At 50.6% G+C, this 21,622-nt stretch overlaps 1 protein-coding gene across 1 annotated transcript in view; it reads left to right on the top strand.

Annotated features, from left to right (window-relative positions):
- RYK (receptor-like tyrosine kinase) overlaps positions 1-3,619 on the top strand; it is a 42,001-nt gene extending 38,382 nt beyond the window's left edge. Inside the window, exons 13-14 of the mRNA XM_010159544.1 lie at positions 2,118-2,254; positions 3,062-3,619. Coding sequence (XP_010157846.1) covers positions 2,118-2,254; positions 3,062-3,173 — 249 coding nt within the window. The 3' untranslated portion in view covers positions 3,174-3,619. The remainder of the gene's footprint in view (positions 1-2,117; positions 2,255-3,061) is intronic.
- The last annotated feature ends 18,003 nt before the right edge of the window (positions 3,620-21,622 follow it).

Below are 21,622 nucleotides of genomic sequence, written 5' to 3'. Positions count from 1 at the left end.
CCTGCTGAGGGCCTATTTTCTTTGGTAATGATGCTTGCTTTACCATGGCTACATCCAGAGATTGTCATCTGCATCTTAAAATGTGCTAGTCTAGAAAATTTTTGAGAAGTTCTGGTTGGTTTTTTTTCTCCCTCATTGCCACCGTCTCTGTGCTACTGCTCAAGCTACATATACCAAAAAAAAAAAAGGGAAGAGAAGGGGTCAGCTCTGCTCCAGGAATACTGCTGTACTCATTGGAAAATGTGTGGGCTTTTGTGTTATACCAGACTTGAAGACAGCAGGAAATAGAAGTTGCCTGTAAAAGCATGATTTTATAATATTAAATGGGATCAATTAAATGTTGATTTCTTATTCTGTTGTTTTTTTAAATCTGGAACTTGAAAGCATTCACTGTTTGTGCAGACTGGACTTGGAAATAAAAGCTTATGTAACACTGGCAGTGAAATGTAGATTTTTTTATTAGGCTGAAGGCAGCTCAGTATCATAACGGCTTCAGAAAACTCTAGTGCAATTCAGCATGTACTTACCGCACTGTTTTAACACGGAACTCCTGCTTGCATTACGTAGGGATAAATGGAACTCAGCTTCTCCTAGTTCCTAACTTCCCATACGTAGCTAGTGGAGTGTTGCAGCCTGCAAAAATGGAGTTTTCCTGGGTGCAGAAAAGCTCGTGCCCTAAATACCGTCTTTGCGTTTAGCTGGATGCTTTTCACCAATATGGTGCAATATGTTTGTGTCTGCTTGCTAGGAACAAATCTAGTTATCATTTGCATGTAACTTCTAATTGGTGATGAAATCTGTTACAAACAGTTTAGGTGGTGTCTGTTAAGATGCAGTTGGCATCTGTTCGAGGCTTGCTTTTTGGATGCAATTCTTCAAAATGGTTTTGCTGGCTTGAAACGTTCCTAACACGTTCCTCCTCTGCCAGCAGTTCTATCAGTCAGCCAGAGCGTAGAAAAACAAAACACGATTCCTGATGAATTCTAATTCTGTGTGTTTTCCCTCTGTTGGACACAAAGCTCTGCATCTCTTTATGACGTTTTTTACGCAGCTATTTATGGAATTAGAAATAGCTATTTTCTCAGAGTAGTTTTGCTTGATCTGCCCTTTATTCTCCTGTTCTGCGTGCACCACCGCTTGTCCCTCGGCATTTTTCTTCCCCTGCCTTCCCACTCTGCTCACAGATAGCTGTTCAGAGCGCGGCCGTGCCTCCGCTCCTGCCATCTTCCAGCTTCCCATCAGTGCCCATGGACAGCATCCCTCAGTTACGGCTTCAGTCAGGGGTTGGGGGTTTCCCTTGATTAAAACCAAAGATCTTTCTTGGCTTGCAGAGTTCTGTCCCCTTTTTTAATAAATCATGATGCTTGCAGCACGTGTAACTCCAGCGGTGAATCATCAGTGTGCGGTATCAGCACCATCTATGTTTTGTTTCTTGGGTCTCTTGATAACAGCTAGTAAATAATTTTACTGGTACTGTGCTTGCACATGAATTGTTTGATACATTTTTCATCGCCTTAAGCTCCTGTTGGCAAGACTCGTCAGCTGAGTGGTGTGCTGAATGCTGATGCAGCTGTCAGGTTTACTTAGATGGAATCTTTATTTTTCTTATGAGTCCTCCTTCTGAGTATATACTCAAAATACACAGATGGCTTTGATTTTTAAAAAACGATGGTTTCATTCAGTCTGCTCTTAACCTTTGAATTTCACAGGTTTTTTTTTTTTTTGAGGAATTTCATGTAGTGTTTTCAAGAGTGTTAATAGAAATAAAAGCGTTAATTTTTTCAAAACTGAATTTAGTGTTTGACATTCCTTAAATTTAAGTGTTTTAAACTGTCATACTGGAAAAATGCAGTAAACACATGTTTTTTAGCACTTAAATCTTACTGCACTGAGATTTTAGTTTTAGGTCAAATTAACACCTGTTCTGTGATTCTTAACTGCCCCTATTCAAGACACAGTATTGTCATGTTGAACTTGTGATAGATGTGTGTATATATAGCATTTATGTAAAGCTTTCTTACTCTGTGTAGTCTTACTCAGACTGATTTTGTGGGACATCTGAAGGAGCTCTCACAATTCGGCGTGCTCTGTTAATGCTGTATCCTGTTTCTTTTTAGTGGGCCTTTGGAGTAACGCTGTGGGAGCTGATGACATTAGGACAGACTCCGTATGTGGATATCGACCCCTTTGAGATGGCTGCTTATTTAAAGGATGGCTATCGGATAGCTCAGCCAATCAACTGCCCTGATGAACTGTAAGTGCATGTTTTTGGAGAGAGGATGAAATGTCTATTCTGTAACCAGGATGTTATCGATGAAAGCCAGATTTGCCCTCCCGTGCCTGTTTAGTCTGCCTTTTAGGCTGACCCTCGTGTAAGTATTTGCTTGGCTTCAGTGACCTACGTCAAAGAACTCGGGCTAAAATTAAATGTATTTTTGTTGTTGTTGAGTTTCACTTAATCCTGACCCAAGTCTCTTCCTACACCTTGGAGAAATGAGGTTGATCAGCAGTATGGGGAGAAGAGAGTCAAAGGGGCTATGTTTGTGGAGCTGCAGTGTAGGAAGCCTCTAGGTTTGTAGGGAGAGGGAATCTCTGTTCTCTCAGCAAGACTACAGGGAAGTACTGTGTGTCGTAGTGTTAAACGGCAGTGCTTGGGGTGTTTATTCATAATCCTAATGGTATAGGAGAATATAAGAGTACAGGCCCTAACTTCTGCCTCATTTGTCCTTCCAAATCCCCTTCCTGTAAACCTTCCCCAGAGACACTTTATGCTTTTACAGTAGTTGAGCAATTTCTGATAAAAGTTAGGCATTTCTTTCTCCTGGCTCGCCTGACTTGTATCCTAGATCAAACCAGGGCTTTCAGTCGCAGCACATTTACTGACCATTTCGGGTGCCTGTCTTGTGAAGGAGTCGCTCAGCATCGTGCATCAGAAGATCCTGGGTTCCTTTTCTCTGGTCAGCAGGTTTTCTAGCGGCAAATGGCTGTTTTTTGCGTTGAGCTGGGGACTGTGGACACCTGGCTGACGTTCTCGTGTCTTCCATTTGTCCTTGTCTCGCAGGTTTGCTGTGATGGCCTGCTGTTGGGCCCTAGATCCTGAAGAAAGACCCAAGTTTCAGCAGCTGGTGCAATGTCTAACTGAATTTCATGCAGCATTGGGAGCCTACGTCTGAAACTGCAGAGGAAGATTCAGTTCGCTGATCGGGAGAGGGCATGGCATACGTCTGCAGCTCCGTGCCTCACGCGGACTCACACACGTGATGTGTATAAAGCGACACTAAAGGGAGAAAGCACTTCTTCCAAAACACTGTGCCTTAGAATGCTTTAGTAGTCTGAAGTTTTTGTAAGACCTCTTGATGTTGAATATTTTCTAGATATCACTTTTGCTAAGTTAAATCAAGACCTTTTTATGTGCCATCAGGATTTTTAAAGTGTAGTGCTAGTGAACTTAAAACACGAGATTTGGATGGACTTTGCACTCTGACAACAGACGTGATTTTTTTGGAAGGGTATATAGAACTGGTGTAGAAAAGTGAGGATAGGGGAAATTAATGCAAAAGCCACACTGCAGAACATTTTCCCTGCTTTTTGAAAATGTTGAAACTGAATCTTTCTGACCAGCTCTAGTGTTTGTACTTGTATGTATCAGGAATAGCTTTTTAGTATCAACTTCTATTTTGAGACAACAGCACATTGTGGTTGGATCCACAAGCGGCATCTTACTTGTTTTAACCCATTCACAAATGTTTTTTTGGAAAAGCTGGTCTTCAGGATACAATATCCCCTTTTTAAAGCAGTAAGTGATTATGTAAAAGTGATTCCAGTTTACCTCATACAGAGTAGTAAAGGTGGGGTAAAAATGATGTCCCTCCTTGCAGAGAAAAGGCTGATGTGATTTTTAAGATGGTTTTATGTGCTAAATAGAGGCCTTCAGAGAAGCGCCAAAGCAGCCCTTGTATGGGAGTCTTTCACCTCAGACTTCTGGATTGCAGTTTCTCTTGTTCAAAAAGGTACTGGTTGGTTTTTTTTTTATGGGCTTTTATGGCCTGAAATGGGCTTAAATATATAAATATATATTTGTAAAGACACTTGCAGAGTAAAGAATGTTTTTCTATTACATCTAATGTGAAAGCTTTGTCCCTCATATTGCCCTGTGTATTGAACAAGCAGGTTGGTGGGCTGGAGTACCCAAATATCCATCCCACCCTAGGTTATTTGAGTTGAACATTACTTAAGAGGACTGAACAAGCTATGTCAGGAAAATCTGTGGTGATCCATTGATCAAGCCTCCGTAACTCTCATATTCTACATCTAACAGAGGTATTTGTAGAATAACTTCCAGTTCTCCAAGCGAACTGTAGACTGCATCCTCTGCAAGGTGGCACCATGAGGCAGGTTGCACTTTAGCACAGTGGGAAACGTGAACAATTGCTTCTTGTCTTCAGAGTAAAGCACCCGTGGCCTGGAGTGTTTGTGCAACTGCATGGTTGGGAGCGTTGCCCTGACAGGCTCCGTAGCGATCGAGCATCTTGGGAGACGCAGGTCTGCAAGTATGAGCAGCTGGATTTGGCTGTGTCATGCAAAAGTGCAGCTTTTGTTCTGGCCAGAGTTCTGAACCTGGGTGAAAGAAATTAATCCTTTCTAATGAGTATCACATGAGGCAGAACTCGGTGTGGTCTCTTCAGCCTCACAGGCTGCCCGTTCACATTGCTGAGCTGAAACAGAGCGTCCCTCAAAACACAGGAGCTTTCTGGTCTGTACGTTGGTGTTAAGTTACTGGTGGCTAGTGAACAGAGTCTTGCTAGAAGGAAACTTTCCTGCTGGCTCAAGTTTGGGCATGTTATGATGGGCTATGTTTGCTTCAGTGAACTGAAACTGGTTTCATTTGGTTGGCTTTGGAGTCGCTGAGTTTGGGGATAGTGGTAAGGCTTTGGTTGCCTGGACTTCTGTGGTCACTTTGCTTTCTGGCCCAAGGAAACTACCCAATTTCACCACTTGTGTACGATGACTTGGTGCTTAGAGCTCTCAGTGGCAGTGTTACTCCTGTCCAGATCTGTGTCATGATGAGGTCCGCAGAGGTCAGAGCCGTAAGATTTACTTGAGACTGAGAAACAGCCCAGGGTTAAAATGGTACGCGCTGTATGCCCTTCACAGAGTAGCACGGCTTTACTGGGTGCACTGGAGTAGTCACACGCACACGAGATGTTATCTTGCAAGATAGGCTCGTATCTGAGGGGACATCGAACTGCTGTGGCCTTAAGGTGGGTTAGGGATGTGCCGCAGTCAGGCTGCTCCGCTCAGTCAGCGCTAGCTGTGGGAATGGGAAGCTACAGTAAGCTTTCTCCTCTGCGCCCCGACGGGCGTGCACATCCATAGAGACTGCAGCGTGGTTTGGTGTGGTGTTAAGGCAGAGATACAGCTATCCATTTTTCAAATTCTACTTCCATTTAAACACGCTTCACCTACAGGGGTTAAAGCCAAGATAGGCATTTTGCTGATAGCAGAGCTGCCTTGAGTTGATGCCTTGCAGGAGTTTATTGTACCGGAGCTTGCAGATGGCTTTCATGCTGGCATTTTTCTTTACTGCTGCACACGATGCATCTTGGCTCCATGGCCTTTCAGGAAGGCTCTTGAGGAGCAGGTCGCTTGGGTAGAAGATTAAAAATACAGATGTTCTGGAAAGAGAATGTTATTGGTAGCTTCTACTCTTAAAGTACACGAAAAAGTCTCATGTTGAAGTTTGATCGGTACCTGTTACCTTAATGCAAACACACACCCTCTTACCAAGATCCTGTGTGGCCCCATGTTTGATGCTGGAGAGGCATCGAGAGCGTGTTGACAGTCCTCAGGCTTACAAGCTCCGGCGGCAGACTAGGATGGAGGCGTACTTGGTGTTGACAAGAAAGAGGGTGAAAAAAAGGGTGGCTGGTTTGGCCTCTTTTTTTTTTCCACGTGTCTGACTCTGAATGGGGGGCAACAGGGTCTGGCAGAGAGGCACAACCTGTGGGCTTCATGTGCAGATGTTTGTGTGTGTGGGAGAGCCAGGAGATAGGAGCTGAAGGAGAAAGAAATTGTTGAGAAAGCCCTAACCAAACTTCTGGGGAAAATAGCAGGGTGGGAGGGCAGTCCGGTCCTCTCTGTTCCGACCCTCTGGAGCACGATAGCTCCTTGCTGTGGAGTCTGTGTAAAACAATGTCACTGCAGACCTCTTCAAGAGCCATCTCAGTTGGAATGCTGACGTGGGAACTGGGTGGGAGGTATTGTGGAGATGGCTGGGGAGGCAGCTGTCAGCAGCTCTCTTGGTGGGCTTAGAGACAAAAGTGAGCAAACCACGTGGGGTGAGGGTGAGGTTTGGAAATTTCAGTGCTCCTGTATTAGGGAAAAGCCAGAGGAAACCAGTTATGGAAACAGCATGAGAGTGACCCTTGGGAGGTCTAGATGGAGCATGACTGGTAGGTAAGACCAGGAGATAACAGAAGAGAAAGCTGTGGTTACAGGAAAGGGAAGAAATGGGGAAGACACTGTCTTCCAGTTTGGTTGTTGTTTTTTTTTTTTTTTTTTTTTTTCTTGGGAGGATGATGCTGGAATTAAAAAAGTTGGCAAGGAGAGGTAAAAGGCAGGAGGTGTTGAGCATTGCGTTGGGTGGCGTAGCTGAGAAGGTGGCCGAAGCACAGGCTGTCATGGGGCTCCCTGTGAAGGCAGAGGTCAGGGCTGGCTGGGAGGAATTCTGGTGGGAGTTAGGGCTGCAGTGAGGGAGGGGATCAAACCTTGGGGCGGAAATATGTAAGCGGAGAAGGCTGAGAGCAGACAGTTCATCAGCGGCGGTGGGTTGAGAGCTGTGGAGGTGCTAAATACGAAGGGCACCTGGAAAGCATCTGAGAGAATGGCTGCTCCATGGGCAGCTTTTCCATGTAACTCAAGAGACTCCTGGGAGGATCAAAGCATGCGTCTTGGCCAGCCCTCACGTTCAGGTCGTCTTCGTTCCCCACTGTCGCTGTCTCCAGGTTTTCAGCAAAGGGTGAGGCTGGCATGGCAGGAGCAGTGGCACGTGAATTTGGGGCCCTTTGTTTCTACTAGGAGTGACCTTGTTTTATTGAAGTTCATTTAACTTTTTTGCTTGCGTTTGGCACCAAGAATGGTCACCCCACCCCACAGTGTTTGTCTTGACAGCCTTTGTGCTAGGATTTGCAAGAAGGTTTTCAACTATTTGCTCTGGAAGGACACGTGTGCGCTCTGCCCTAAACTGTGTGCACGGGAAGGGCTTGAGTCAGCTGGTGCTTTTCAGAAGAAAGTGGAAATACTGCCGAGACTGTGAAATCTGTGTGAGGGCATTGAGTTTTGAGCAATTTTGTGGTAGCTGATGGATGTGAATCATTCTGAAGAAAAGAAGGATTAAAAAAGAGGGGGGAAAAAAAAAAAGCCCTCTGGTATGAGTGTGCCAACCGCATACTGCGTAAGTATGTTCTTTGCAAGTAAACCTGCACGCTTAGGGCCAGGTGCAAATCTGCCAGTCTTGTGCAGTTTGGTCCCAAAGTGCCGCGGTGCCGGCTCTGAAATGCATCCCCTCGAAAGCCACCTGGTACCCACGCCGGGGTTAAACGGCACGGGACACGAATGACGGTGGTCAGGTGTTGGTGCGGGTCTTGCTGCAGTGTTCTGGGAAGTGGCTCTTGGTGTGTTTTCTAGCTAACACGTGGTATATTTTTTCAAGGTGGCGTGTGACTTGTAGTGCAAATGATCCGTGAGCCAAGGACTGTGCGTGTTCAAGGCTGTTAACTCGGCTTGAGAAATCTGTCTGCCGGGTGAACTCCTCTTGGTGTTGGCAGATGGCTGTTGCAGGAGACAAGGTGAGTCCAGCCATAGCCTTTGATCTCAGCACAGGCATTTTGGTGAGAAGCCATTGGAAGAAACAGAAATCTAATTAAAATAAGAAAAAGGGCAGGCTGCCTCCTGGGACTAGCAGCCTGCTGAGAACTGAGGCGAGCGAGGTTTGATCCAGGGAGTTTGCCAGAGCCACCGAGCGCTGGGTAAGGAGCCAACCTGGCAGCTGTGGGGCTGCTGCTGGGGGAGTGAGGCCTTGACGCCCTTGCACATCCAGGTTCCTCCAACCGGATAAGGACGTTCCTGCGCTCCACGTAGGGATGCTCTTGGTAATTGCTGCTGCTTCCCCAGTGAGGATGTGGAGAATGTATCTTCTCTCTGGGGGTGCCGCCTTGTGAATACTAGATTGAAATGGCATTACAGGGAGGGAATGTTTTGGTGGTTTATTTCTGATGGCTCATCTCGTTCCTGTAAGGAATGAACCTTGCCTCTCCAGATCTCTAACTGTATCTTGCCTTGGAGCACCGTCTTGTGTAGAGTGGTGCAAAGCACTTGCTGAATATTGCCTGTTTGATAGAAGGAGGTTTGTGTTGCCATGTAGTAGCTCTGTAGCAAAGGCACTGACTGTAGGATTCAGTGGGGTTTGAGGTCAGTTACTGGCCTGACTGGGGCTGAGGACTCGGGGAGGCTTGGTAAGTGTTCTCACATGCTGACTAATGCTGGTGTCCTGCAGCCCCACCAGAACTGCACTAGCTGGATGCTCCTTTGAGTCCCCCTCTCGCGTCTGAGCCGCCTGCTGCCAGGCTTCCCTTGGCTGGAAAAGGCAATAACGTTAGTTCTGTCTCCTTCCTTTCATGGCACAGAAACTGTTCCCAGTCGCGTAAGCAAACGAGTGGGGCTCATTAACTGCAGGACCAGCTCTCTCTCCAAGTCTGATGCTCCAGATAGCAGGGTCCCTTTCTAGGGCTGCACAGCAGCTGAAGCAGCAGGATGTTTCAGCTTTACAGAAGCTTCAAATCAAAACGTTTCCCACTAAGAAACCTAAGAAAAATGCACAGTTAACAGCAGCTGAAGTAGCAGGATGTTTCAGCTTTACAGAAGCTTCAAATCAAAACGTTTCCCACTAAGAAACCTAAGAAAAATGCACAGTTAAACAAAATAACCACCCCAAGTGTGATTGATTCAGTTGTCAGCTTCTGTGCATTCCTAAGGTGGGAGAGGCTGGATGCATCAAATAAACCCCTCTCCTCTTCCTCCCTCCTACCCCAATGCCTCTTTTCAGCTTAATCTCACCTGTAGTCTCAGCTTCCACCTTGCTCAGACAAGAAGTACTTCATTTTAGTTTCTTCTAGCTCTTTCTTTGCTTCAGATCAGCCTCTCCTGTTGTGCTACCATCCCCTGAGCTTTTGACCTGATGAGCTGGGTTATCTCTGGGAGTAACCCTCCACGATCCAAGAATTTTTCCTGTGCCTTGGCATCCGCGTGGAGCCAAAACGCTTCAAGCAACCAGAAACTCTGGCACTGGCTGCGAGCAGTCCCCCAGTCCGTGAAGTTGGGCTTGTTAGTGAGACAAGATTCATCTTGCTGAAACTGTAGTTGATAAGAGAAGGACCTGTGTGGTGCAGGTCATGTTGTCCTGCAGACAACAGTGACAGTGGCATGGCCTGATACCTGGATGTGTGTGGACACCGATGTCCGGTGACACTGCAGCTGTGGTGGGGATGGAGATGGTGGCTCCCTGACACCTTGCGTGATGGATGTCACTTGGCCTGCAGCCGTGTGCCCTGTAACCCGTCCTGTCCTTCAGCAAAGAGCTTGCTCTGATGGAGCCCTTGCTTGCAGACATAAGGATGGCATCCCTTCCGCCTCAGATACCCTCGTTGGGCTGGGATGGAAGCCTCCTTGCGTTTTTATGGCCCCTTGGCACGTGAGTCAGGGCTCTCTCTGACCTGCAGGCTGAGGACCGCAGAAGCGTGGTGGTGTGCCGCTTGTGTGAGAGAGACCTGGAGAGCATCCGGCTGCTCAGGCATCATCTCCTGGAGCTGTGCAACACCTTCAAAAGAAGCATTTTCAGTGCTGGATTTTATTTTTTAAACTGAGTTCTGTGTAGGCACCAAGCTTGCTTGCCGAACACAAGCTGATTATTCTTGAAGGGTGCGGGTTAGGGGAGGTGGCTCCAATATGTTTGAGATGCTTCAGCCTCTGGAATAGACTCTGAGGAGGTCGGAAGCTGAAGGCCTGGGTGCTGAGTGCATTTCTGCTGTGAAGCTTGGATGAAAGCAAGTAGGAGTCTCTTCTGGATGTGCCTGAGATGCAACAGCCTGTGCAGAATGCAAATCAGGTTCTGTAGCAAACTTGAGGACAGCCTTTACCAGCTTCCCCGGTCCTAGAGGTCCTGCTTAGGGCTCCTCAGCCACCTCCCCAGGCCCTTTGTGTCCCAAACCTCTGTCCAGGCAGCTTTGCCCTAAGGCCGCTGTGAGCACGCTTGGTTCTTCAAGCCCTCTTGCTGCAGAGAAGCAGGCTGTCCCTCAGGGATTGCCTTCCCTTCATCCAGATTGGACTGAACTGGTAAGACTTTACATAAAACTGTCCTCCAAACTTTGTTTTTGAGCTCAGAGAAACCCACAGCTAGGGAAGGTGCTGTGCTGGGGATGATTCAGGCTCTGGGAAGAAAAATAAAGGAATTGTCCGTCCTCAGTGATGCAGGCGGGACAGATGTTGGCAACACCTCCCTAGGACATGATGAAGAACCGGCTGAATAATGGTGTGTCATTGAAGCAGGGCTAGAAGGAATAGGGAAGTGGACTGGCTAAACTTGTCTTTGCTGAAATGTCAGAAGTCTTGGGAGCAAGCCTGGGGACAGCAGGCTGGCTGTGAGTGAGAATGTTGATAGGGTGGGCATGAGGGAAGGCTGATATAAGCAGCGTGAGCAGGGAGGTAGTCAAGTAGCACGTGAGAACAGGTACGTTGGCCTGACAGGAGGCTGCAGCCTTTTGCGTTGGGTAAATGTCATGGCAGAGCACTGTTTGGTCTTGTCTTGCTGCATAAATGGCTGTTTCCGTGGAGCAGCCGGACTGGAAACCCCCCCCGAAAGAAACCAGTTCAGCGCAGTCCTGGATGATGTGCGGGACCAGCTGTAAAACTGCTGGAGAGCTGCTCTGTAGCAGTGACCGAGCTGTGTGTGGCTCTGCAGCCCTCGCTGGTGCCGTAAACACAAGAGGGCAAAAGGGGAAAAAACCAAAACAACCCACAAAAATATGCTGCAACCAAAAAAAAAAAACCCCAAATGAAACCAGCATTTCACTTTGAAAAGTGGAATTGTGTAAAACCAGAAGCAATTTAAGGAAAAAAGAGAAGGCTGTCCAAAGGGTAGCATGCTCTGAGGTGCTGCTCGCAGGACTTCATTCCTGGATTGCGTGCTGGCCGGAGGGCTGCAATCCAAGCTTTGAATGCCGCCTTTCAGCGGGCGGAGGTTGACCTGTCAACAGGCTCCCGGGAGAGATGCCTGAAGTGTAGGGGCAGATCCCGCTACTGTGGGTGTTGAGGAGTGCGATGAGGAGCCTTCACTGCTGCTGTGCCGCCAGGTTCGGGCCGCGGCGGCGTGGAGAGGGGGCACGGGGAAGCAGCAGCGCGCTTTGCCCGGAACCAGGAGCATCTGCGGGCGGGAGAGGGGGGCAGGACAGCTCCTGCCTGGGAGGAGAGCGCAGCCCCGGGTTCTTTGTCCACTGCTCTGGTGAAGGTCGTTTTGTTGGCGCACTCCATGCTCAGACTGGAGATGCCAGTAAGGCCAAAGGGAGGGTTTCAGGCAGGTTAAACAGTGTTAGTTTTACTTTCACTTGCTTTAAAATGCCATGTTTCTTTGGAGAGGAGGATTTTGAGGAACAAAGTGCCGGCAGCTGACAGATAAGCTGTTCCTGTGTGGCAATATTCAGGCTTCCAAGTAGCAGCAATCACTAAGGCCGAGGTGGTGCTGTAAAAAATGTGTGGGGTTTTTCTTAATGTTATAAAAGAGAAAGAAATGTGGCTGAGGCTGCCTCTGGCTGAAGGGTTTGTAGGAGCAGGGAGGAAGGGGGTAACAATCAGCCTGAGCCACAGAGCCAAAGGGGTAACCCAGAGCAGAGCTGATGTAGGAAAGAGCATCAGCAATAAAATGGGAAAGACTTGAAATCACCATGTCTGCTGTAGGAGAAAGGGTAGAGGGAGGGAAAGTTAGCTAACTGGTGATGTGTAGACCGAGCTGCTGTGCTCTGTTTTCCCCTGCCGTGGTCAATAGCTTGCTCAAACTTGAGACTTTGGTTTCTCCTTCTGAAAGCGCTGGCCAGTGTCGTGGGGATGTTGTGCACAGGGAAAATAGAAGAAAACTGGTAGTTGCTCCCAGTTTCTAATCAGGTAGAGTTGTCAGTTATTTGGTAGTAGTGCAGGGGAAATAAAGTATGTGAAGAGGGAATTGCTGATGGCTCTTCGGGACTAGTGATATGGGGGGTAAACGTGTTCTGCATCTCCAAGTGGCCCTTCCATAGGGTGCCATAATAAATGAACTACCAAATTTTGCCTCCAAAACAAAGCTCCTTCTAACAACACACCAGGATGATGAAATCCCATTGGAAAAACTTGCTAGTAGAACTATTTTCATCTGAGTTCATCCTCTCTCCAGGCAGGATGATGCTGTCAGCTGTGTGTCCAGGGGGTCCTGGGAAATGCCATTTTTGTAGCCTGTATGATGGCAGCAATGTGCGTGTGAACCGAGGCTGTCTCTGTCAAAAAAGGGTGCTTTCGGTGTCAGGATGTCCGGCAGGAATCCCAGCTGCTTGTAGCTGTTGTTTTGGGGAGTCAGGTTAGACTTGAGGCTGCTCCAGGTCAGTCCCCTTTCCTTCTCTGGTGTTACTCTGGGGCTATCTTGGTCCTATCTGTGGAGACTGTTCTGAGCTTTGTTTTGGCAACGTTGGGATAAAACAAAGAACTTGGGATCTGGGAAAAGCTGTGGATTCCAGCTCTTCTCAGCATTTGGGGAAAACAATGTTACTGTACGTCAGAGGCAGTTCTGGGTTTCTGCAGGGAATCCTTGTGCCTCGGGGAATCTGTAGTGGTGTGTGCCTGACTCCTCCATCCTGGTGCGGCTTGGGATGATGTTGGTTCCCAGCCAGGCGCTCTCTGCGGTGCCAACTTCGCAGAGCATCCGACTGCACGTGCAGCTCGGGTCTTGGCTTTCTGGGTTCGATCTCAGAAAGGCGTGCTTGGGAGCGATGTGACTGCTTCTGCCTAGAAACAGGAGGGCTTCCCTGGGCCGGAGCAGACTGTCCTCGCATCACTGTCACACATCTCCAGGCGTATGCTCGCTCAGGCTGGGACCATCTCTCTACCTGACTTCTTGGTTTTGACAGCGGTCCGTGCAGTGTGACTGAGGGACCCGCGGAAGAGATGCTCAGTGCTGTATCTTCTGCGTGAATTTGGATTTTAAGTCTCTGGTGGTGCTGGTGTGGCTGCATGTTTCCCGCCTTCCCAGTGGGGGAATGCCAGCTCACCTTTTCCAGGTGCTTTGATGCTTTCCCTGGAATATCTTCCTTTTATTGTTTGCCTTTAGGGAGGACGTCGTGTCAACCCTACCAGGATATTTGAGGGTTCTTGGCAAAAGTGTGAGCGGATTCTTTTCAAAGAACTCGGTGATAAAAATTCACCTTTCTGTGCTGACCTATTACAGTTCCGATATTTGTCTTGGGCAAGGGTTGAAGTTAAGGCTCTTCTGCTCCTTGTGGCCACTTAACTTACCAAATACAATCCTGTTCCCTCGTACGTTAAAAATGACCATCAGAGATTTCGGAACAGCCGCCCTGGGGCTCATCAAGGGTCCTGGTCTTCTCTCCAACCCTGACCAAAGCCGATGCAGGGAGAGGAGGGAAGAGTAGGGCAGGCTTGTGCAACTCATCCCTTTGAGTCCTTGCAGCCTCGAGCCCTGTCCAGCTTGGATGATTTTCCAAGCCAAATGATACTTCTAAGGCATGAATTTATCTTGTCCCATCTTCCCTTGAAACCCTGTGCGTGTTTAACATCCCCAGCATCCAGTGAGGAGCTGTGCAGCTCGGCTGCCAAGTGAGGAACCATCTCTTTTTGTCCTTTTTTGCTCCGAAGCTGCCCTCTCCTCTCCCTTGACACCCTGGGGCAGCTGTATGGGAGGAGGCAGTGAACACAGTCCCCTCCTAAGCATGAAGAGCTCTGGACATCCCCTGTAAGTCACCTCTTTTACAAGGACCAAGGGCAATCCATGTGCACACAATTCCTGGTGTGGATAAACTGTGGATTTACCTAGTAGTGCAATGAAATTTCTTCCCTCTTTTTTCTGCGTAACACCTCGCACTCTGTTTCCCACTCAGGAGCAAGCTGACGTTTCTGTGGAGCGTTGGAAGTGCACTAAGTCTTTGGGGATAAATTAAAATGCTGTTTCTGACACCTGCTTTGCAAAGCTGCATTAGGATCGCCTTTTTTCCTTGTGTAACACTCGTGCAATGAGGAGTGCAGCTCATCGTGAACAATTAGCTACACTGGAAAGCTTAACTCTCAAGGGAAAAAAACCAAACCCAACCACTTTAAGCTTTTTATTATTATTATTTTTTAATGACCTTGGTTGTACATGCAGAGTTCTCGGTTCTGCTACAAGAAGGGACTTGTGGATGCTGTCTCCGAGTCTATAGACACACATAACTCTTTCAAAACTCCTTTGTTCCTTTGGGTGGTGAGAGCCATTCTGGGTGTGTTTCTCTAATCTTGAAATCGGTGAGCTTTAAGGAAAAAATTAAGTTAATTAAACCAATTTTGACATGTATTGTTACGCGGCGCTTCTGAGCGTGGTACCAGACTACATGGCTGGCTACAGAACCCCCCGTTTCTGTCCCTGTAAGTGATTGCTAAGAAAGCATCAATCTTGTGCCATTATCCCTTCCTTAAATCTCTGCTTGGTTTGAAGCAGAGCTGTCTGAAACTCTGGTGTTTAGCTTTTAGTGGATTAATATCCTATTTCTCTGCGTCTCTGCTCAATAGACGCTGAATCCCGGTGGGGAAATCTGGAGCCATAGGAAAGGGGTGGGTGGGAGAGCGCGTTAAGCAGCCGTCCCTCCCACGACTATGTTTCCTCTGTGCAAGCCCTTGATGAGATGCTGAGCAGTCGCAGGAAGCTTGAGTGCTGCCACTTCTTTTTTATCTTGTTCCTGCGTTCTGGCGAAGTTCATCTGACATTAATTGGCATCAGGCTTGCGTTTTCCTCCGGCTCCCCGGGGTAGAAACTGTTCCTTCCCTTGCTCTGCTGGCGTCGGTGTCTCCTGGCCTGGCTGCGACAGGAGCTTGGTGGTTGGACCCCCATAGCTTAGCGATGGTGTGGAGCAGCTGGGCGGCTCGTCCCGTGCCCGGTGCAGACCCCAGGCTCTCCAGCTGTGCTGGCCAAAAGCCCACAGCTGGACCATGCCCAAAGCTGATCCTGGGCTGGGATGTGCAGACCCCCTCCTCAGTGTTCATTCCGGCTGTGCCAGCCCAGGCAGAAACCCACTCCTCATTCCTCACCCAGGAGCAGCGTCTCCTTTCAAAGGAGACTCAGAAATAAATTTGGGCTGCTTTCAGCTGACATTGGTGCCAGGCAGTCTCCGTGGCTCAGAAATCTTAGGATTTCCTGGCTTTCCTGTGTCCGTGTGATTGCATCGCTCCAGGAAGAGCCCAGACATGGTGAAGTGGTGTCACTGCCTGTGACAGCTCGCCACGCCATTGACACGAGCTCTGCAAAGAGCAGGAGGGAAACTAGAAAGCATAAAACCGCCAAATGATGCTTTTTAGCATTTTTTTCAAATCTGCTTTCTTAAGAACCCCGGGGTCTGGATTCCCGTCCTTAGGCGAACGTCTCGCCAAGGTACTACAGCAAATTCCTAGCCCCGAAGAACCAAAAACTGGAAAGCAAATGGGCTCTAACAAGGGAGATGTCTTAATGTCACCCTGGTGTAAAAAGCCTTTAACTTGTCTTTCTCCATGTGGGGAAAAGGATTATTCCCCTTCTTTTAGAGGAAGTGTTTCTGGTCACGCGTGGAGTAGCTGCCAGTAACACATAAATCCTTGAGCATCGCTGTGTTCCCTTGGATAGCACTAGCACAGGAAATCAGGAAATTGTTACTGCTGGGTGTTGAACTGCAAAAATACTGTAATCTTGTGCTACTATTTGGTGGAGGAAGTGGGTTTAAGTGTTGATTAATTGCTCAGATTGTGGGGTTTTTTTTGGTCTTGAAGACTTTAATTTCCCAATCTCAGGTTTTCATTCTTTCCCCACACAAGACGTGCTCAGGTCACCCACTTGGTTCGGCTGGCGCGGCCGTCGTTGCAAAACCCCGCAGCCTTTCCAGGAGCTGTGAGGTGCATCTTGAAAACAGATGGTGCTTGTCCTCGGGGACTGCGTGTCCTGGGAGGGGGGTGACTTATCCTGGGCCTCTCGCCTCGGAGGAGTTCTTCTGTCAGGACAGGCTTGGAGCTACTTGGAGCAGCTCCTTTGGGAAATCCACCCCGGGATGATGCAGGCTTGCTGTGCCACTACCAGGAGCGAGGGCCAAGCTGAGCACGCACTGTGGGAAAGGGATGCTCCAAGTAAAGGTAAATGAGGAGAGAGGAAGAAGCTGGACAGGGTTCTCCTTTGTCCCACCCTGCCATGTGAAAGCACACTGTGCAGTGAGAAGGTGGCGTGCACGGTCCCCGCGTGTGAATCCAGCTGAGCTGATAGGAGGGGGTGCAAAACGATGTCTCTTCTTCCTGACCCTTCTTCTCTGCAGGATTTGGGGGTGGGCATCACACCCACCCTGGAATTTGCTTCATTGAGGAACTTCAGGGCAACTTATTTTGCAGCTGAGCCACGCAGAGCTTTCAAATGAGTTGTAAACACTTTCTGCTTATGTTGCTTTTTACTCCCCCTCGAGGAAATCCCGCATTTTCCACGTCCTTTGGCTGCACTTTGGGGAGGGCAGGAGCAGGGGATGCCCAGGCCTTGGTGTACCTTGTGCACGCCTGGGGCTGTGCCCCGGTCTTGCTGCAGAGGGTTTAGTGCCACCAAAGGCATGTCACCTTGCTCGGTGCCTTTGGAATGTGCCTCCCCTCTGCAGTTCCTTCTGCGCCAGCCCTGCAGAGCCTTGCTGCCTCGCCTGCTTAAACAAAGGCAGGTGGCCGATGCAGTCGGGGAAGGAAGCGCTAGCAATGCCTGGAGCCAGCCGAAGGAAAATAAAGGGAGGGGAGCTGTGACCTGTAAGCTAAGGGTCTCCTGAAGCAGCTCAGTTTGCTCACCCGTCTGAAACTTGGGCAGGTCCTGGAGAGAGGTCTGAGCAGCTGGTGCACTTCCAGCATCCTGTGGGACTGTTCCCCCACGCCCCGAGGATGGTGCCATGTGCCTTGGCCAAACAAAGCACCACCTAGGTGACAGCATGGGAGATAACGCGATGTGGGGGCACGAGGGCTGACAGGCTGAAAGGACCCAGTTTTTATGCTCCCAGGACTGTCACGACCAGGAGCAAAGCTTGTCTTGCCTTTGTTTGCTCCCAGCAGAGGTGTGGGATCCCCCACAGATGACCTGGCTTTACTTCCTGAATATCCCCCTTAATATCCAGCACTGGGTAACCTGTCCCTGCTGCTGTGTCCAGGGCTGCCCCAGGGCCATCAGGGCCGGAGCAGTAAGGATGCTGCAGTACCTTCTGCCTGTCAGGCCCTGGACCATCTTGCACATCTCTTAGGCAGGCTGAGGGCTGGGGGAGTCCCCTGTGCTGCAAATGCAACCCGGGAAGCCTCTGTGGGAGAGGAGGGGACAGTGGGACAGTCTGCACAGAGCCAGCATGGCAATTCCCATTCCACAGAGAGCACAGGAAATGCTGGGCCCTCCCAGTGTCCCTCCAAGCCGCTCCACGCTCCCCCACTGGGGTCACCAGCTTTCCCACTGGTAGAGGGATGCTCCTGCCCGGCGAGGGACGCGCCGTGCTCTCCCGACGTCCCCGCGGCAGGGAGATGGGGCTCGCGTCAGCGGGATGGTTTCGCTCTGTGCTCGAGGATGAGGGAGAGCGGCAGAACGTCCTCCCCATTAAATTGTTTGGCGACAGTTTCCTTTATTTGCTGACGGAGATAAATGTAGCGTGAGCTCACCGGCGTGGAGACGCTGCTGTGCACGTGGAGCTTTTACAACTACGCAGGGGCCCTCGGTCGGTTGCGCAACTTCTGGGTGAACGCAAACATACTCCTTCCTCTTTCTTTCATCCCCGTCTGTGCCGTTTAGTGGAAATGGTGATTTTTTTTTTTTTTAATTTTTTTTTCGTGGCTGAAGTCGGTGTTCCCACAGACTTTTGGTTAAGCTTTTTCCTGAAAAGCTGTGCTTTCAGGAATGCAGGGTGAAGGCTTGGGCTCTGCGCCAGCACTTCAATGGCGGTGTGTGTTGTCCAGGGCTGAAAAACAGGTCCATCTCCTGGGACCAGTGAGAAAACTTCAGCCTAGAAGATGGAAGAAGACCTGGATGAGCACAGAATGCTTAGAGGTTTGGTTTTTTTTTTTTTTAAAGATACCAAACCTGGCAGGGAACATGCAAGGAAAACACAGAGTTGGACCTGGAAGAAGTTGAGATGGCACGTGTGGGGAGAGCCGGGGAGCAGCAGACGTCTGACACGGTGCCGGAGTTTCGGTGGCTCTGCCACCTGTCTGCACCACGCCCGGGATGGAGCCTGCTGTTTACCCAAGTGCTGTGTCAGGATGGGTCATCTGGTCCCTCCCTGTGCCGTCTTTATGCAGGGCAGGATCTCCTGCCTGGGAGCCGCGTAGGCACGGAAAGCCCTCGGTTGCAGCGGTGACGCGGGAAGACGGGGTGCTGGGGACCTCGCGATGGCCCGAAGCCCAGCCGGGGGGGCAGAGCTGGGCCTTGCATGGTGGCTCTGTGGGCACTTGCAGGTCTGCCTTGGAGATGGATCAGCATGTTCACTGCCTCTGTCTTTGAAAAATGTCACCCTGGGCTTTGGGTGGCAGCCGAGGCTCTTCCCTGCACTAGAGGTGTCACAGGCTGCAGGCTTGGTGGTACATCATCTTTTTTGGGTGTTTACATGTGTTATTGGGACCCTTACTTAGGGCTCTGAGTTTTCTCACATCTTGTGGCCAATTCTGGCAGCTGCACCGCTTGCCGTGCTGCTGGTGGGGACGTCCTTACGCATCTCATCCGTGGGCACCTGCTACCAGTGGGCTAGCGCCCCTGGAGATGCACGTTGCTCCTCCGCACTGCTTCTGCGGCCGGAGGAGCTGTGTTAGCACCTCCGCTCCTCGGCTGTTGTCCCCCGTGACAGCCCGGCTTTGGTGGTGGCCAGCAGCCCTGGTGATGCTCCTGCGGAGAGGAGGACCTGGCTGTGGACTGATGGCAGTGTCCATCCCACCTCCCGGGGGGAACCTGAGGGGACAGGTCGGATCTGACGCAGGAACAGTGGTGGGACTGAAGCCTGGGGGAGGAGCAGCGCAGCACCAAGCAGTTAAAGAAGTGGGGTTGAATATGGACACCTCAAATCAGTTGTCTCAGTAAATCCCTTGGGATATTCCTGGCACAGGCTGGAAACACACTGACTGAGAAGCACAGGACAAAAAAAACCCACCCATGGTGTCAAAATTGCCATCTTAATGATCTGCAGAACGATCCTGCCGGAGCCCTTTCCGTGAGTCACTCCAGCACCATCCCCCTGAACAAGGATACTTGCACAGTGCGATTCCCGGCGGGGGGTGGTCTGGCAGGTTGGGTTGCAGAGGGCAAATGCAGAGGTTTGTGGTTTGTTGTTTTGGTTTTTTATTTCCTGGTGGGGTGATGTGAAGCATCCAAGGTGTCTCATCAGCCGTGGGCATATGCTCCGGGCGGGTGGGTGAGATGTGGCCGTGGTTGTCTGGACTTTGGGGTGCTTGTCCCGCCTGAGCCTTCTCTTGAGGCTTTTCTCCTCGAGCGGTTGCCTTCAGCACAGCCCCTCCGAAGGCGAGTCGTGCTGGATGCCCTCGCTTGATGAAAATAGAACAATGACCTCAAGGGTTTTCCTTTGAGAGTGTCTTGACGAGGACAAATGGGAAGGACTTGAACAGGCCATCTGCTCCCCTCCCATCCGGCTGCGCCGGGCCAGGCCCTGTGATAGCGTTGGGTGAAGGGCAAAGCGTGTCAGGAGGTTTGGCTTGAAGGGCAGGAGAAGGTGCAGCGTGCTGGGTAGGGGCCTCTTCATTCCCACCAGACCAGGGAACTGGTCCTGGGGAGCAGAAGTCAATGGAGCCCATGAGAAACTGCTGTCCCTCCCAGCCTCCTGGAGTAGCGCTTTCCCTGGGCACCCTTTGCCTTCTGCTGTCGGTGGACCCCCATGGAGCCCCCCCGGGCTGGGCTGTAGGGCAGGGACTCCAGCAAACGTGGCCAGTTTAGCGTGAGCCTGACCTTTCCATACTTGTCCTGGTCCCTGGAGCTGAGGAAGGCAAGCCTGGGAGAGGGGTGCATCCCCCGAGACCCACAGGTTAGCTGAGCCAATTTGTGGTGAGCAGGGAGCCACGGACTCCTGGCTCCTCCAAGCTGTGTGCTTCCCAAAACCCTGGGTGTGAGGGCACTGGGGTGTTCAGGGCTGATGCGTTTGAAGGGCACGTCCTCCTTCCGAAGAGCTTGGGGTCTCTGGGAAGGGATGCTCTGGGTTTGGTCCAGCTGAGAGCTGCTGTGGGCTCTGCCCCACCTCGGGGAAGCATGGGCCAGCCTGCGTCACTGCGGTGTCACCATCGTTAGTGGCAGGCCCTCATCAGAGGGTGTTCCCGTGGGTGCACGAGTTACAGGGGCCCTGCCCAGCGCAAGCAAGGAGACACAGCACAGCCTGGCTCTCCTGCTGCTCCGGGGCCTGGGGGTTCCCAGCCTGGCACAGGGGGCCTGGCACAGGCTGGACCTGTCCGTGTCCACAGGCATGCTGTCCTCTTGTCCCCAGGCAGTGATGTCTGTCCCACTGGGCGCCTTCATCGTGCACCTGGCGAGACGTGGCTCGGCAGCAGGCTCCTGCCACACCTCCTGTGCCGGGACACACCAAGCTGGGAGATCTTCCCAGCAAGCAGGGCATGAGCCCAGCAGGTTTTGTAGTTCATGCTGGAACTGTTAAATCCTCGTGTGTTCGTATCTCTGGGCGTTCTAGGTTGTATTTCTTTAACCTCAGGTGCCCTCCTGGGTTTGCTTGTTTGGTTAGGAGGTAAGGTCGGGAGGGAGGCTGGTGCTCTGCTCTTTGGTTTGGGCTCAGCTTTGGTTACAGGGATGTTTCTGCCTGTCCTGTCCCAGCCCCCGTGGTCTCCCAGCTGGGTCCGGGTCAAGCCCAGTCTGGGAGCTGAGTGGTGAGGAAAGGAGTTACCATGAGCAGTGCTGGTGTTCATGGTCCTCCTGCCTTTGGTTTGGCAAGAGGTGGGAACAGGAGGGTTAGCGTGCAAATCGGGGCCACGGGATGGTCAAGCGTGGTGACCAGGAGCAGCTCCCACCCTGTTTTTAAGGCTCCAGCTGCTCCCCAGAGCTGGTGCCAGCCTGGCCACATCCTGTGCTTCTCTGATGCCCAGACCCTTGCTGTGGGTTCTGCAGACATGCCTCTGCCCCGGGAGGAGCCCCGGTCCAGACCTCCCGGGGCTGAACCTCTGGAGGTGTGGGTGCGCTGAGCCGCACCTCGGCAAGAGGCAGCATGTCATCGCCTCTGTCCCCGCGCTGGGCAGAACAGGGAGGGATCGTGCCCCAGGCCTGTTCCTGGCACCGTACATCTCTTGGCACGCGGGCTAACCCTCTACGTGAGCTGGA

This window comes from Eurypyga helias, unplaced genomic scaffold, assembly GCF_000690775.1.
Source record: "Eurypyga helias isolate BGI_N326 unplaced genomic scaffold, ASM69077v1 scaffold659, whole genome shotgun sequence".
In the NCBI taxonomy this organism is placed as follows: domain Eukaryota; kingdom Metazoa; phylum Chordata; class Aves; order Eurypygiformes; family Eurypygidae; genus Eurypyga; species Eurypyga helias.
The sequence above is the reverse complement of the archived record's forward strand: the minus strand, read 5'-3'. Positions and strand labels throughout refer to the sequence as shown.